Raw genomic sequence first — 18573 nt, forward strand, 5'->3', positions numbered from 1 at the left:
CCTGATACCATGACATGAAAATAGAGTCATTTAAAGGACAGGGATGTTCAATGACTTTGGCCACATGTAATGACAGATTTGGGGGCAGCCTTCTAGACCCATTTGAGAAAGGACAAATACTCTTTAGCACTCGAGACAGAAAACTGGCTGATTTAGCTTAGAACAGTGGCTACCATTGCAGCCAATTTCAGAACGTCAAAAAGGAAGGTAAGTGTTTGGGGGAAGGGCGACATGAAGGTTGCATCCATCCAAGGCTGGGTTGGTTCATATTGGGATATGGGGTAGAAATTTATCCTTACACATGTAGAACACCAAAAATCTAATTAACAATGTCAAAAATCTATTTTCATACTTCACTCACACAAAACATCACTCTTTCATCCCCGGGGATTTTTCAAGTTCTAAACTACAATCAGCCCTTCTTTCAAAATAACAATAATAGATCCTCTTATTCAGCCAGATGGTGGTGTCTGTTGCACTAGGCTGGGTTCATAGTACAACATCAATAAATGGCCACTTGTAGAGGGACAGACAGGATGCCATTCATAAACACACCTACACCTCTCTCCTTCTCCCATCCTAAAATATCCCATTGTCAAGACACCATGGGGGCTTAATCTCATTTGGGGGAAGAAAGGAAAACTAGAAAAGGTAAAACAATGCAAATGGAAAAGCAATTTCTTCGGGAAAAATAGTACATTTAATCTCTGAAGGGAATGATCACAGGTGGGCTTTTTAAAGTGTTGTTTTGCCCTTAGGGACCATTTGAAAGAAGGAATTCAACAGTTTTTCCCAGTCCTTGAAAACCTGTCTTGGTGAAAGCTGCACATTGTCAACCAGAGACATTACAACTGGGAGATGGAGTTAGAATTCTTGCTGAGTGAGTTGGCTGAGTCTTATGAAATGAGTATTTGTTCCAATTACGTGTTCCAAAAAATAGATAACTCATTTTGAGAAGGAAAGAGTATTGGCTCAAAATTCATCAGGGAAGGGAAAAAGACATGCCAGTGTGTTCCATGGCCAGTGTGCACATGCTTTTCACAGGCCTGGGGGACTCACACTTTTTGGTGCTTTGTCATTTTCCTGATCTCAGTCCTACCTGGGACTGGCAGGGGTTGGGGCGGATGCTGACTAGTCTTTGCTCCTGCTCTTAATAAGCTATACTACCTGGTTATATAACCCTAATCCATCTCCACAGTCCAGGGCTCAGATGACTGGCCTGTCAGCAAAAAGTGTTAGAAAAATGTTAATTCAACAATGTTGGAAGGATGTTATTTCTAGAGCTAAACTCCTCAGGGAAAATGAGAAATCGTTGCTCCTGGGATTCAACTCCTCCACACTGACAGAGATTTCTTTCCTGATGTTTTCTTCCCAAATAATTTCCCAATGCCTGGGGTGCCCTGACATTTGGTCCAAATAAAATGCTGGAACAGACTCCTAGGATACAACTATCTTCAAACTCTACACAAGAGGGGCGTTTATTATAGAGAATCAGCATCCATTAGGGCATGAAACATCGGGGGCCTGCTGGCACTCGCTCCTCATGCTGAATCACTTCATGATATAGACACTATTTCTTTTCTGGCTTTACAGCAACTCAGTTTATAACCTAAGGCATTTTCCATACTTCCAGGCAACAAACACTAGCTTCTTTTGCGTCTCAATAGCACATAATTTAAGACAGTGGGAAAAAGAGCTGGAGAATAGTTTCCAGTGCAAGGAAAACACCATGCAGATGTTTGCCCTCACTCCTGAATTCTGATGGCAAAACTGAGAATTGTTTATTTGTTCTGAAGTCAAACCCAAGGAATTTATTTGTTAAAGGCTGGGGGCTGGGGTAGGGGTGGGAAGTAGTGACATAATATATTCCTAATACTGAAATATTCAACACATGGACCTAGGATTTTGAACCCCCAAAGAATTTATATCTTTCTAAATGGCTGATTTCTTGATCAAATTTGGCGTACAGGATGTCACAGAAAGGACATACCCGGATAAACACCTGAGGACTATTTTGCTAAAACTGTACATTCACCTTTTGTAATTGGTTTTTCTCCTCCAAGATAGCAAGCTAGGAATCAGTCCTCTATCTTGAGCCATTTATTGAGAACAAACAAATGAAATTGGAAAAGACATGACTCAATTGAAGTTAAATACCTGACTTTGGTGTATGAGAATCATAAACTTGCTTACGGTCTATCTGGTCCGCAAACACCTCCCCATAAATCATCCAATAGGGCATGTAGAAGATGTTCTTGGCCAATTTCCATGATGGCTCCTCATTGGGAAAGAGAATGGCTTGCCTGGCGACCCCAAAACTCATCAGCACCACCAGCATAATGATGACAAAGTACATCATGTCTATCATCTGGAAGGGTGGGGAAGCAGAGGAAGAAACAAAAGAAAACCAGAATGACTGAGTGTTTCTAAGACGCTGACATTGATGGAAACCTCTGAAGGAGGTTCACTTTCAAGACCACTAATAAGGGATGTTGAGATTATGAGCTGTGTTCAGGTAAGAGAACACTTGGTCTGCTGAAGGAAGTGTCTGCAGAATCTTATCAGTAACTCAAAAATCATGCACATGCATAATGGAACCCCTTCATTTCCAATTGTTTTCTGTGGGACCAAGTCAAGATGAGGCATGGGAGTCATATAACACAGAAGCTCGAGTCTCTGTATGAATGCAGTACTAACTTTCTCTCTGCTCCTGCGAAAAGCGAAAGTCCTCCTTGGGTCTCTTTCTTCTTAACAAAATTGGAACTGGGATATTTGAACTATTTCAAGAACTATGCAATGCTGTAAATTCCCTTAATTGTGAAATGTTAATGGAGAGCAGAAAAGCACAAGGAAATAATCATTTGTAAACAAAGCTAGGACAACCCAAATATCCATCTTATACCATCTTACTCTTGCCTCATTGTATGGTATTCTACCACAAACCAGGCTCTCAGAGAACCACTTTCTGCACTTTCTTGGGCAGTGCATCCTATGAGTTGTGGGGGATGTTTGTGTAGGCATTTGAATCAGGTAGCCTAATGAACCATCCCTGTGATTACTGTTGAAATGCTGGATTTTCATCCTGACATGTTTACAAAATTCTCTTGACTCCATGCAAGTACAATGTTATTTCCTGTTCCTCTTTATTATTTATTTCTTTTTTGCTTGTTTCCATGATGCATGTTTTCTGGGATCTGTTTCTCATATGCCAAGTTACTTTCCTTTTATCACTGAAAACAGATGAGGATGTAATAACTATTATTTCCCTGGCCAGAAACCATTGCCTCCTTCTTTTAGACATAGTTCCCACCCATTTTGGCCACAAAGGTAGGTGTCTTTTCCAGGCTGGGTTAGTCATGGTACCTTACCCTCTAGCAACAGTGACAGGAGGTAGGCATGTGACAAGGCAGGCCAATTAGAATCCTTACTTTGTTTTTTTTCTCAACTGAAGCTGAGAGAGAGAAGCTCCCTTTCTCTCTCTGTAATGAGGTGAATCCAGAGTATCTGAGACTGAGTATCCCACTAGTGAAACTGATCAGAGTGAACGAAGCAGATAGTCCAGAGAGAAGAGAGCATGTCATGATGGTAGTTGAGGGCTTGGCTACAGTAGCTTTTAAGTTCAGTTTCATCATGCCCTGCTGTAAATCAACATACTCGTCCTGGATTTAAGCTAGCTGGGGACTGGTTTCTATCCATTGCATCTAATCATCTAATACAAAAGATCACCTTCTCTTGGACATCAAATTTCCTGAAGGAATGTCCATCCACAAAGAAAGACCCATCATAATTTTATCAATGGTAATGAAGGCTTTAAATTAGTTTTAAAATTTTATTTTGCAAGAATATATTCCATGGTGCCAGTTATTGGGATTAAAATATTACAGCCTTCCTGATTGCCTTTAGGGCCCTGGGGGCTTAATATATTTTAGGTCAATTAATCAACTTTAGAGGCAACTTCAAAAGATCTCTCTCTCAAGTATTATCTGCCTTTGAAACAGAATAAAAATCTCTCAAAATTTGATATTCATATTTGTTCACTGTCCTTAAAGGTATATGCTAGTTAATTAGTTATTCTTTTCACAATTTAGTGGCCTCAGAACTCTTTTAAAAGTGAGCAAGCCAGATGTGTGGGAACAGTTTTATAGGAAACATGGGTCAGTTTCTCATCCTCCCTCTCTTGTAAAATTCTTTCATCATCTATTTACAAAAAGTTCTATTAATGAAAAAAGCACGAATGGGTTCTTCATGTTACGTTTGTTTAGACTGATTAAAAGGTGGGTGGGGGGAGGAAGGCGTGTACTCCTGAGATTTAGGAACTGGTTTGACCCAAGAAAACCCAGCCAGTAAATACAGCAGCTGCGCTAATCTAATTTCTCAGGACTGTTTTCCTTCAGCTTGAATGTGACGTCTACTCAAAGGGTCAAAACAATCAAAGAGAAGAAACATTGTTCCCAAACACTCAATTTCATCTATTTCAAAGAAGTCTTAGCTTCCATACAAATACTGAAATATGTTAGAGTGAAGTGCAGAAACAGGACATTATGAGTGAGAACTTCAAGAATTTCTGTTTTTGAAGCTTAACTATCCAATTGGTTTGATATTAAGAGAGCTGATTCTGTCTCATTCTTTGAAATATCCTTTGGTTCTATTCTATAGAGGAGAGTACATACTGTAGTGATTAAGCATGTGTTCTCAGATGTCAGAATACCTGAGTTTTCATCTTGGCTCTGCTAGTAAAAACTGGTAGGTGATCTTGGGCACATTTGGTCTTTTTTAAATTTGTAAACTGGAGATAGTAATAACAGAAATAATGCATATTATTTTTGTAAGGATTAAATGAGATAATGTGTGAAACACAATGTGGGTAGTTATCAGGAAATGTTAATGTGTTATTATTAGAATTGGAAAGAGGTAGTAGGGCTGTGGAGTCAGATAGCAGTTTGAATCCCTCCTTTGTTCCTGGCCCAGTTTCAGTTTCTTCAGTTGTTAAATGAAGACTCTAAAACTGATCTCATGGGTTTGTAATGATGACGGACAAGTCTGACATGGCATTTGGCATATAGTAAATGATGGCTATTACTGTTGTTTTTATTCTACGTAAGTGAGCTTTAGTACAAGGCTGAGAGAAGCACTGAGAAGTGGAATGTGAAGGAAAGGGGTTGGAATTTCATTAAGTGATCCTGGATCTGAAGACCAACTTGAATCATACTTGATCAGTATCATGTCCAGGCATGTCAGCAGCCTACAGTCCCTAGGTCACAGGGCAGAGTGAGTGACTTGGCTATTTAGTACTACACAGGGGCTCTCTGATGTTGTGGGGCTTTCAGTATAAGCACATCTGGGCATATTTTGTTAAGCTTCTGGCCTGGCAGTCCATCTGGCTCACTGATAATTTCTGTAGGCATATTTCACCTACCTTCTAGATCAGTGACTCAGTCACTGAATTATCTTAAAAGCCACATGAAAGAGAACAAAGCCCCCCAATATACTCATTTTCTACTTATTCTTGACTGATAAGTGAAGTCATTCATAAGTTTGAAAGTAGAAAAAATACAGTACATCTCTCTTGCTCACTCTATAGTAAGGTTTCACTCTCATCAAAACTGGGGATCATTATGGCATTATTAAAAAGATAGACATGAATTTTAAAATAATCTTCCTGCATTAGTGTGATTTTAGTTATTTCCAGTAGTTAAAGGCAACTCCATCTTTTAAGACTAATATATCTGGCTTGTTTGGGTCTTTCCACATTTTATTTATTAAAATAAGGTAAGAATCAATCAGAAAAACAACCAGATTATGTAACTGCCTATTGTAGTGGTTCTCAACAGAGGGCAATTTGCTCCACAGGCAACATATAGCAATGTCTGGAGACGTTTTTGTTGTCTTGTGTACGTATGTATGTATGTATGTATGTGTGTGTGTGTGTACATCCATGCACGAGTTACTGGCACCCAGCAGGTAGAGGCCAGTGATGTTGCTAAGTACCCTATGATGCACAGGACAGCCCTCCCCACCAAAGAATTATCTAGTCCATAACAGCAACAGTGTCAAGGTTGAGGAAACTTGGCCTAATTTTGCAGCTGTTATAGTTCTTTACTTTCATTGGGTCCATTTGAGAATATTTGAAAATCTCATAGAAGCTTGTCCTCTCTATCCAGGAAATTCATACATCCATACATTTATATATATAAATTGTGCGGAGAGCACACAGATCCTCACTCCTAAATCTCTTTCAGAGACTCTAAGTTGAGACTGTCTGCTTTTACATGTAGAAAATTTCACCACGATTTCAAATTCACTACTAAAGTACAAAGAAGATGATTTAAGAGGTAGTGTAATAGAGTAAAATACACATTTTTTTCCTAGTAAAAAAAAAATTCCCAAATGAACTGGGATTCAGTTTTGGGTAAGTTTAACTCAAGCTTACTGAATTCGAGTTTTTCTCCTCTAGAACGGGCTTTGTGACATTTGCCCTTAACAGTGCTGGTGTTATGTATACCAAGCTTTTGTACAAAAGGGTTAGGAATAGAGCAGAATAAGTATGCTCACTGATTTCCCCTTTTTTCATTGTACTTTAACAAACATAGCATGAACATGGTAACATGTGAGCTAGACACTATTGGACATTTAACATGTGTTATTTCTAATTATCACAATAACCTTCAACATGCATTTATTACTATTTGGAAATGGTAAATTGCATCTCAGAGAGGTTAAATAAATTGTTCAAGATCTCTCCTTTTAGATTCAAACTCCCTCTCTGTATGAGTTTGTCAGTGCTTTTGTAGGAAGTCTTGGCTGTTTAAGAGTCATTTTAGTAGCAGTACATACCTTCACACACAACAGCAATCATAAACGTTGATTTGGTGACTGAAAGGTAAGCAGCAATGAGGTAAATAGCAAAACTTGGGTGAGAGTGAAAGGACATCTGTTGACCAATTGTTCGACTGTTTCAACAGTTCATACAATGGAAGTGGAGTAGAGGATATCAGCAATGAGGTTTTTCAGTAAGAGGTGTTTGCCACAGTAAAATGGATATACTTGGCTTTTCCACATATGCCCTGAAAAGGTTAGGTAAGGAACACACTTAGAAAAGTAGGGTAACTGACAGAAAGCACCCAGCTTCTGGGCTTCAGGCTCTGATTCTTCCTCTGGGGAGTTTGGAGAGGGAACTGATTTACTTGTGTATTCCCAGGATCACACTGAGGCTGTCCTACCAGGCTCAGTCTTTAAGGAGAAAGTCTGGACACTAGTGTACGGTCAAGGAATATTGGAACAAATCCACAGCCATGTGTGGGGAAGCCTATCAGTTTGGCATTTGGGATTCTTTTTTTCTGAAGAATAAGGTAAGTAGGGGCATGATTCTGGAACTCAGACTTTAACAGACATCATTTTCCTGTAATGTAATGAAACACAGGATATATCGACAGAACTTAATGTTCAACTCAAATTCAGTCTAACTCAACTCAACTCAAATGGATAAACTATGTTTTTTCCCCTTTGTGTGGGGAGAGACATTGTAGAACTTCATTAAGACAAAAAGAATCTGTTAAAAATTTAGAGTGTAGATCAATACCATCTCCAATATCCAGCTACAATGTAACCTCCATATGAAGCCTTCCCTGACCAACCTCTTCTCTATGCTCTGTTGTATTTTATACACATCTCTGTTACAGTATTCTCACACTGAATGGTAATTCTCTCTTTCTCTCATCATCTATCTCACTGAATGAGTGTCTTTATATACTCAACGCCTACTTGGGTGCCTGGTACAAAATAGATGATGTTTATATATATTTGTCTAAGTGAATGAGTGAGTGATGGTTAATTCTCTAGTTATGTATATAGATGTAGTCAAACTTCTGAACACTCAAAAGGTATTAAAAAGGAAAACACCCCCAGAGCCATTTCAGACACTGACAACAGGTCAAAGTACATTATTTCTCTCTTTCTATGATAACCATTCCTTCTCTGAGAACTTGTAGCATGGAATCAGAGGACCCTGCTTACCATTTTTCCAATCATCATTACATATGGGCCCAAATACTTGTTCACGCCGAAGATGTCTAATAGACGAATGTACCAATAAATGATATTCACACAGTAGATGACTCTCCCATCACTCCTGAAGGGCTGGTCTTGGAGACGAAGGATCATTCCAACAGAGAACAGAAGGATGGCTATGAGGTCTGTAACATTCCAGTACTCCTGAAGCCACACCTTCACTTTTTGTAGCAACTTCCCTGGCTCTGACATCAGAATCTAAAAGGCAAGGAAGAGAGTGGGGTTAGGCCTGATTTCTGTCTATACTTTCAGCCCGGTTGGCAATCTGTTAGCTGACATCAGTAGCTTGTTTTGTCTCCCTGTATCTACTCAGGACTCTGATGGCCTAAGCTTAGCTCAGTGTATATAAACAGTAAGTTTAATCCTTTAGGTTGCCTTACAATTCCAAGACACACATTAGGGTTTTGCTATAAAATTACTGATTCCTAATACCCTGCAAATCTCCGAAATTCTCCATCTCTGAAAACGGTATCACCACATTGAGTTACTCAGGTCACTAACTTAGGAGAACGCCTTTATTCCTCTTTCACACTCATATCCTCTGCATCAACATGTCCTATCACCTTTATTTCTAAATACAACCTAATCCAACCACTTCTCACCACCTCCACTGTTGCCACTCTATCCTAAGCCCTATCACATCCACCAGAAGATTGCCACAGCCTCGAACTGGTATCCCTGCCGCCTTGTTGCCCACTCAGCTGTAATGTATTTGCTGAGAAGACAGAAAGATCTTTTCAAAGCCTAAGCCATGATCAGGTGGGGATTACACAGTTGCATGGCTAGGTAAAAATTCATCAAGCTGTTCCCTTATGAGCTGTTTATTTTCTTATAGGTGAATTATACCTCAGCTTAAAAAAGAGATGAGAGCTACATGAACAACTGCAAAAACTAAAGCAAATTATGGTAATTGAATATTTAAGCCTTCTGATGGCTTCCATGACAAATACAGAAAGATTCAAACTCCATACGGTGGCCTCATTTCACATCCCACTGTATTCTCCCCATTCTCCACCCTGAGGCTGTGGTGGTCTGCTCTTAAGCATAACAAATCCATTCTATACTCAGAACACTTGCACTTGTTCCTTCTGTTGGGCATTATCTTCTCCCAGATTTTTACATGCCTGGCTCCTTCTCACCCTCAAGGTCTCCACTCAAATTTCCCCTTCTGAGGAGGAACTTCCTTGACCACCCTCCCTCAGGGGTCTCCACATCCCCAAGTCACTTTCTAATACATTATCCTATTTTTTGAAGATTTCATCACTATGTGGAAATCTTCTGTGTGCATGTATATGGGCGTGTAGCTGTGTGCCTGTCTAGCCAGCCAGCTATCGCCTATCCACGCGCTCCTCTCGACAACCATCCATCTCTCTGGTCATCTAGGTCATCTATCATCTCTCTCCCCTACACTGTGAACTTGGAGGACAGACCCTTTGGTCCCCAGGGCCTGCTACACAACAGACCCTCAATAAATATTTGTTGACTGACTGACTTGCACAGACACCTCCTAGCAATTCTCCACTCTTGGATATCTTAACTGTGGGGAGGTACTCTGACTTATTTTAAATCTAGACGGGCCTTTTGCTAGCCCACACTCTGTGAAACACAGTCGGATAGTAGGAGTTGCCACCCATCCTGCCCAGGATGTGAGGAGCCTCGTGAGGTTATGTAGCAGGTCTACCTTCATGAATCATTTGTATTCACCTCTGAGATCTCCACCTCTTCAAGCCATTACCCACCCCTTTCCCGACTCAGGATCTCAAAGGAGAGGAGAGCACAGCCTGGGGACAGGTCTAATCTGCAGCTAATTATTGGAATCCTCACGGTCTCCTTAATGGCTTGCCTTGGCCTGAAATACTAAGGAAAGGAGGTCTTAGTAAGTCAGGACTAGGGCTTGGAAGGCTGAGCAAGACAACCAAGAGCCACCTGGCAGTCTCATTCTTTGCAGTGCCTCATTCATAAACCCTAGTCCTGAGCATGCATCGGGATCACCTGGAGGACTGGTGAAAACACATCAGATACTCAGATACTCTGGTGGCCCCCATCCTAGAGTTTTTGCTTCAGTATGCCTGAATGGGGCTTGTGGATTACATTTCCAACATGCTCCCAGGTCACACCAGTGACCACAGTTTGGGAGCCCCCACCCTCCCGATGAGGAATTCCTGCAGCAGCTGCTGTGCTGACAGCTTCTCAGCCAGGCTCCACCTGAACTAGGCAAACCTTTGTGTGTGCACGTGCTGGACGGTGGGGAATGCCTTGGCATTCCGCTAACCTTTGGCCCACACTTTTCTAAGGTTTATAGTATAACTTTTTTAACTAGTGAAAGTAATCTTGTGAAATCTCAACATAAAAAGAGATAAAAGCAGAATGGCTGGGGTGAAGCAGGAGTGAAAAAGGCACCTTCCCTTCTCCAGCCAGCTCTTAGGTGCCTCTCTTAGCAACTTGAGTTCTGAGAAGCAGCCCAGTTTGCAACCACTGGGGGAGTGGAAAAAGCGGTGGGCCTTGAGCCGGGTCAGTCCGATTTAAGATCAGGCTCTCCTTTCTTGCTGTGGGATGCAGAAAAATTGCTCAGTCCTGGAGTCGTAGTTCCCATACCTGTAAAGTGAGGATGTCCTCACAGCTGTGCCATTTACCCCATGGAGTTGCCGAGGGGAGGGGGCAGGCCCCAAATGAGAGAACGTCTACACGGCACCGTGAAAACAGTTACACGCAATTAAGGGATTACTGGGGCTTGTCTTGGTGACTATGCACAGAAATATGTGGTGCTGGGAAGGGGAGGGCAGAATGGGAAACCACAAAGCCCTCCTTGTATGTCCTTGGGAGGGCGTGGAAGCCTACAGACTGTTCCACGTTTCCAGGATCTTGCATCTGACGTCTCGAGGGCCTGCGTGCTGACTGTGAGGAGGCATGAGGCGGGAACTGTGGGGTCCTCACCAGCTTGGCAGTTGAGCATTTGTGTCAGGGGTTCAGGGACATGGGGTGAGGGGGCAACTGGGCCACAGAGGAAGAGCTCAGAGACTCTGGTGGTCAGTGCCTCCCACCCCACAGCTTCCTACAGAACAGGGACTCTTCACTGACCCTCTCCTGACCCCAGGCTCCTGAGGCCTGCCCTCTCCGCTATTATATGCCGCCTCAGGAGAAATGGATATCCAGGCCTTGAGATTCCTGGCAGCTTGCCTGCTTGGCAGCCTCTTCCAGAACAGTCCGTGGAGTACAGACTGCTCCCTGTCTTCTTCCAGTGTAGTCCCTGGAGAGATTCCAGTCTCCCCGCTCAAGTCTTTCCCTTTTCTGCTTATCATGGGGAAGGAATATGCATCTGGGCTTTAAATCACAAAGCCAGGGAGCTGGCACTTCACAGCAACAGAGCCCTCAGCAGTAGTGGCCTCAGTTCTCAGAAAGCTACACAAAGACCAAAGTGAATTTATTACTGTTTTTCAGTTTACAGATGGAAAGGCGCAACACTGTTCAGGAAGTGGAAGGCACTATGAATGGGAAAAATCTAAGTGTAGACAACTAGCTGGAAGGAGGCAAAGGCATCCGTTAAAAAAAAAAAAAATTCAGTCCCTTATAAACTGGGACTAGCGTACCCACCTCCATACTCTCAGGATGGGGGCATGGTGATTAGAATTTAAATATACCCCAAAGCAGTTTAAAAACTCAAGAGAAGGGCTCTAAATATTTATACACGTTTGTCTTTTTAAAAAATGATCCCAGTTCAATGGCATCTTTTTCTCTGGAGAACATTCTAGAGCTAAGCCCTAAGACAGGAAGACCCTTTTAACCTGTTTTAGTAACGAAGGCAAGGGTGGGCTTGTGGGTTTGTAGGAATCCCTTTTTCCTATGGAGCCCAATGTTTTCCCAGTCCCTCTAGTACAGCAAGCAGGGTAGTCCCAGAGCTCATGAGAATGTAGTGGACTTGACAGGGAGTAACTCTTACAGAAAAGGCCTCTCCTGCTGACTGTAGTTCCAGGGGGAAATGCAGAGGAATGTCACAGGCACAAGCCTGCCTCCCCTATGGGTTTGGGACTGGGATTTGGGAGCATGTTGGGCAGGGTTGCAGAGCCCTCTGGTGGATTATTGCTTGACTACATTCATCCTAAGGGCTCTGAATCTGATGGCCCCTGAGGCCAGCTTTGACTAAAGTCAGTCACAGGAGGGTGGCGTTCTGATGGCTCCTTTTCTGCGAGGGGGTTGGTGGGAAAATAGAGGGCCCTACCCTGTCAACCTGAAGGACAAGAAATACGCTCAATTTGCCTAGCGCTGGTGGCGAGGCTGGTGTCCAGCAGGTGCATAATAAATACTGAGAAGGAATAAATTAATGAATGAAAACATAGTTCCTCTTAGAGCTGCTGAAACGCATTTTTCAGAATCATAGTTATTGGAAGACTGTGTCCAAAGAGACCCAGAGTAAGGAACTGCAAAGGGAGTTAAAAATGGACAATTTGAAAATTTTAAAAAGATTTAAAAAATAATTAAAAGTCCTGTTTATTAGGACGAGGAAAGATGGGTGTAAACAGCGTTGAAGACAACTGGAGGGTTTCTTGGGGCAAGAGCTGTGCTAGCAGAAAACAGACTAGATCCCAAGCCATGTGTGGAGTTGACAACCCTATAAACACCCTGAAGCCTCCTAGGTTTGTCAGCAGCCGTCAAAGCCAAGTTCTTTATTTCTGCAGCAGCATTAGAGACACAGCTTCTGGCTTAATTTGGATCCTGAGCGTTCCCCTCTCCCCTCCCTCCACAGATGCAACTAACCACTGTCTCTCTCCTCTGTTCTCTTTTGTGAAAGCAGTTACCTCTCTCATCTTTTCTATTCCCAGGGTGAAAATATAGGAAATGACGATCCATTCCTGGGTAGAAGGCCAGCGCTCCATCTTCACTAACACGATATAGTTGAAGAGCATCAAGTAGCCGATGTACGCCAGCTGTAAGGAAACACAATACAGTGCTCTGGCTGCGAAGACCCGGGAGCGCGGCAGGACAAAACAAGATCAGCAAGCAGGACTAGGAATTCATGACACAATGAACTTCCGAGTTCTCAATTACGAAAAGAACTTTAAAACACTTTAATATTTGAAATAATCTGATAAACAACCTTCCTTTTAATCCTTGCGTGGGTCTCTGAGTCCCAGGACTTTGCTTGTACCTATGTGTCATCATTTTGTTTTGCGTTTATCCCGTTTCTTGTGTTTTCCTGGCTAAAAAGGGAACCTCTTCTCTCAGGGTCTGCTCTTGCTCATGCATGAGCCTTGGGTCCTTGGACTAGGACAGCACAGTCGATTTTTGCCTAACGAATGCTAGGTAGATTAAATGTCTGTGAGAAGGGAAGGCAGACACATGCTACACTTGTAAATTAGTCAAACCAACATAAAAATAGCTTGGGCTTTCTTGGAGCCCTACTTTAATTCTCTTCTGAGTTAGTGTCTTTTTTTTCTCCTATCTTAATGTGCTTGGCTTGGCAGTGCCCTGGGAGGGCTTTATGTTTTATCCCTGGACCATCTTCCAGCCCTATCCAAGCTGGGATATTCCCTTCCTGGTTTCTGTTTCTTTGAAGCAAAACCAGAGAAGACAAAGCAACTTACAAGGAAGAATCAATCTGCAAGGCCGATTGTGGCTTGGAGTGAGGTTTAATCCTCATGAGGCAACAGCACCCGAGGCTGAACCCTGATGGAACTGGTTGAGTAGCTGGGTGCCCAGAAAAACTCAGGGTTCAGGTTTGGTGACTGTCACTGGAGGGTTCAGGTATGTATGTCTAGATGAGTGGAATGTAGGAGGGCTGGTGAGGTTCTTATGTAAGGGGCTGAGGAGCCTCTGGAGAAAAGACTCACTCTAGGGGTAATGGCATGAAGCTAACTAAAGCTTTTCTAGGCAATGCTTCAAGTTGAGTAAAGTACTTGCTGGCTTTAGGGGCCTCGGGGGCTGAATAGGGACTAAGAGTGAGTTAATTCAAATGTGCACTCTTCAGAGTTTCGGTAACAAAGAACAGGACACAGTGTAGGCAGAAGGACTGAGGCCTTGAGAATTCTTGTGATAGTGTGACTCTCCTGGAGCCAGCTTAGACGGTAGAGAAAGATGCAGCCTGGCTGGGAGATAAAGGGGAACGAACGGCCCTGCAGAGCTAGAGAAACGCTGCTTCTTCTGCAGACGGGACCTCTTTCCTCTTCTCCTTTCCATCCCCCCTTTTCTTCTGTCCCCCCCCCCTTGCTTTTCTTCTGTTTTTCTCCTCCCCCTTTTCTTCTGTTTTCACCTCCCCTCTTCTTCCCTTTCTCCCTTTCCATTCCTTTCTTCTTTTTAAAATAAATGAATACATATATCTTAATATATCTTCTCAGACCCTATTATGTTGACAGATTTACAGGCACAACTATATAATTTCTCATCTCTTGAAGGGTGGGCGTATGTTGGAGCTCAGTGAGATAATGTACGAAAGTGAGAGGGCAGCTATGAAGGTGCTGGAGGGTCAGCAGCACCCTCCATCTGAGGGATTCCCGCTTGTCAAGGCACCGTCTTTTATTACTGTGTCTTAGTTCCTCCCTCTCCTCCTTTAGCATCATTAGCACGTTGTGAAAACCTCACCTGACAAGAGTCTACTCAAACTGAAATCGTGTAGGGTGGTGTTTAAAATGCAATTTGTTTCATATGGTTCCTATTTACCATTAGACACTTGCATCAACTCTCTAGGCCCTGTGAGTACTGTATTTTACAAAACACAAGGAAAGGACTTCAATGTTTAAATGCTAAAATACACCCTCAGTCTCCTTCTGACCTGAAATCCTTCTCTCTTTCTTTCTGGTTGCTTCCTTCTCTTTGTTGGATCAAATTTCGTTGCCTCTGGGGAAATGAATCTTGTTAACTGCCCAGCTTTTATCTTTTTACCCAATTCATTGCAAAACATTCCAAAGCACTATCTTTTCTTGTCATTTGTAGGCCCAGGGACACACACACACACAATTCTTCCAGAACCTCTGCATTTTAATAGTGAAATAATGCCTTCAATCTGCCTCAGTCCTCTGAACGGGTCTATGTGCTTGTTTGGCAGAAGGATTAGTGTTTGGTGGGAGGAACGCAGATGGAAAGCCAGTGAAACCTGGATTTAAATTCTGACTCAAGTACTTCCACGCTGTATCATTTTGCATAAATCACTTCACCTGCCTGGGCTCCTTCTGTGAAATGGAGACGATTGTTACTCACCCTGTAGAGCTTTTGGAAGCGGGAGGGGAATACACCTCTATCTCCTGACACAGTACAGAGGCCCAGTGAATGGTGGCTGACATGATTTACACCTTTTTTTTCAAGGAATTTCTGTTCCTCTTGTCTCCTCTTACCTCAGTCTTTCCTTCCTCTTTACCTCCTGTTAACTATTTCTGCCTCTTTTTTAAAATTCTTTTTTCAAATTGACCTCATTGCTTATTCCTCCATGATTCCTGCCTGTTCTTTACAACACAGTTACTCTACAATGCTTTTCTTTTCATAATCAAGCTACAATATAGTATTTTGGGACAACTCTCAAAATATGGACTTCCAAAAATAGGGTTTTAAACATATTTAAATGGCAGAACAGAGGATTGGCTGCTGCCTTGGAAGCAACCTATATGAGAACTCGCTAACATTCATGAAGCCTTGCTTCATGGCATGCTTTAATGGTGTGTGTGTATGAATATATATTCACATATACACACATATATATTCCGTAAGCTTTAACAAGCTGTGTGTGGAATGCCATAGCTTTGAAAAGAAACATAATTTTATGATTTTTAAGTTAGTGTGAATCCTGTAAGAATTTGTATTTTATTTGCTTATATATTCTTTTTATAAATTTGCCATTAACTAAGATGCATGACTCCTAAAATATGAAACACAAGCACCAAAGCCTGTTGAAGCTACCTGGGGACTCCTGGTGGGCTCGGCCGTTCGTAACTTCTTCCCAGGCCTTTTCCTACTGCCACCAGAGAGTGGAGGGGCTCTGGTGTTACTAGAGAAAGGAGTCTGTTCCTGCTGGAGAAGCCCAGAGCACACCCTGTGTCCTCTGACCTGGCACAACTTTGCACCCTGAATTGGCATCCTCTCTAGCTAGGCACCTGAAACAGCCTCTCATCACAAACCAGCCTGGGAGCCAGCTGGATTCCTGCCTCCTTTCTTCTTGGAAGAGAAGAGGCTCCAACCTGCTCCTCTGGAAACTTGCTAGGATACAGAAGCAAGGTTTTGTGGAAATGAGGTGTGATCTACCTTTCAGAACCTTGGGAGTATAGAAGGGGATACTTTCGGAAATTAGAGTGGAAAATACTCTTACAGAAAAAAGCACAGCCAAAAGCAAATGGAACCTTTGATATAAAGCTGAATTTTATTTAAGCATCTCTGGGTATCTCTATTTACTTTTTTGAGGCCTGGGCCTTGTCAATATATATGGATTTCTGAAAATCATTGTGGAAACACAACTGGACATGACTGGAGCATCCACTCTGATGGGTTTGCCAAGGATAACTCAGTCAGCCACACAGAAGGAAGCTGGACAGACTGGCTCCACTTCTCAGAGAGGCAGCCTCACAAACTGCAGGAGATGATACAGGGAAGCACTGTGTTCCGAACTTCCCGGACCACGAGACTCATCTGGGAAGCTGGTTAAACACACAGCCTCTCGGGCTCCTCCCTGGAGATTTCATTTAGTGGGTCTGTGCTAGGGCCAGGAATTTGCATTTCTAACAAATCCCTTATCATCATGGAAGTTTTGGAAATACTGGGCGGAAAACTCAGCCATTTGCCTAGGGCAGTGGTTCTCATCTCTGGCTACTCATTTCAGCCACTTGGGAGCTCTGAAATATCCTGATGCCTGGACTGTGCCCCAGACCAATGATGTCAGAATCTCTAGGAACAGAATTCAGGTATTTTCTTTAATAGATTACACGGAACTTAGGTGTTGTGTGCTGTTTTTTTTAAAGCACTCCAGGTGATTCCAATGTGTAGCTAAGGCTGAGAACCACTGGCCAAGGCATTCGTGATTTTAAAACATTCTTGGCTAATAAACTGCCTCAGGTAAATAAATGGGGACTAGAGGAATCATGGAAATAAAATTAATACTGAACACAGATAAAGAAAAAAAGAGATGCGTTGTAAGGATAAGAGAAGTGAGTACTCTATTTGTAAAGGTGATAGATAATTCTTGATACTACTACTTCTACTACTACTACTGGTTTCTTTTATGCTCTAGATCAGGAGTCTGTAAACGTTTTCTCTAAAGGACCAGACAGTTTTTAAGGCTTTGTGGTCCAGGTGGTTTTTATCACAAGTAATTAACTCAACTGTTGTAGCACAAAAACAGTCAGATTATAGGTAAATGAATGAGTCTGGCTTGTTCCAATAAAACTTTATTGATGCACACTGAAATGTGAATTTCATGTAATTTTCCTGTGTCACAAATTAATCTCCCTTAAATTTTATTTCAACTCTTAAAGCTCACAGGCCACAGTAACGGGCAGTGGGCTGACTTTGCCCAGGAGCTGTGGTTCGTCCACCTCTGTCCTAGGCCGAGGCAATTAAGGCAGTCTAATATTAGAGAAAGGACAGAGCTGGGTGTAAAACGTTATCTTGATAGAAATGCTAGTTTAGAAAATGTATATATAAAGCGTGTAGAACAGTGCCTTGAAGAAGGTGTTCAAAAAGTGAAATTTTATTATTGCTGAGTGGGGGATGAATAAAACACTGACTATTGCTCTGCAATGGGACCAGCCTAGGAATAACAACAGTTCCATTTACATTGAGCTTGTATGTTCCAGGCACTGTTCTAAGTTCCTTACATATTTTAACACATTTAATCTCTACCCAGCCTTATAAAGTAGGTACTATTATTATCCCCATCTTAAGAAAACTGGAAACAGAGTGCTACAGTAACTTGCTTGAGGTTGCATAACAATAAAGAGGCCCAGAAAGGATTTCTACTTAGGCTACCTGACTCCACAAAGTCTGTGCTTGCCACCACTCAGTTGTTATCAGCAAGGTAAATAAATGTATATCTGCACACAATATATACATAGAAATGATATTTGCATGTCTTAGTTATCTTTTGGGGGGAGAAATTTTTCTTTTTTTAATTTTAATAAATTAAAATTTTTCCTTCACTAAAAGAAATCTTATCTGAACTTTGATAATTTCCCATCCTCTTTCAAGACAATACTTGAAAGCAGTGGTTTTCAACTTGTGGCAGTTTGACCCCACAAGGCAACATCTGGCAACGTCTGGAGACATTTCGGTTATCACACTTGGGGGTTGGAGACTGCTACTGGCATCTAGTAGACAGAGGCCAGGGACGCTAAGCATTCTACAAGGCACAGGACAGCCCCCTCAGAAAAACTACTCTGCTCCAAATGTCAGCAGTGCTGAGGCTAGAAAAACCTCGCTTAGAGCCAGCGTTGAGTTGTTAGCCTACAGGACCTCATCTGGTCATTTGCATCATCTCAGCTTCAGACTCGGATTATCCTGTTGCTGACTTAAGTGACTGGTGTGTAGCTGGTTGTG

General features: G+C 42.2%; 1 protein-coding gene across 1 annotated transcript in view; it reads right to left on the reverse strand.

The window, feature by feature from the left end:
- The window catches only part of TRPM3 (transient receptor potential cation channel subfamily M member 3), a 466869-nt gene that overhangs the window by 54461 nt on the left and 393835 nt on the right, over positions 1 to 18573 (reverse strand). Inside the window, 3 exon segments of the mRNA XM_032477819.1 lie at positions 2194 to 2368; positions 8014 to 8265; positions 12861 to 12989. Coding sequence (XP_032333710.1) covers positions 2194 to 2368; positions 8014 to 8265; positions 12861 to 12989 — 556 coding nt within the window.

This window comes from Camelus ferus, chromosome 4, assembly GCF_009834535.1.
Source record: "Camelus ferus isolate YT-003-E chromosome 4, BCGSAC_Cfer_1.0, whole genome shotgun sequence".
Lineage (NCBI taxonomy): Eukaryota > Metazoa > Chordata > Mammalia > Artiodactyla > Camelidae > Camelus > Camelus ferus.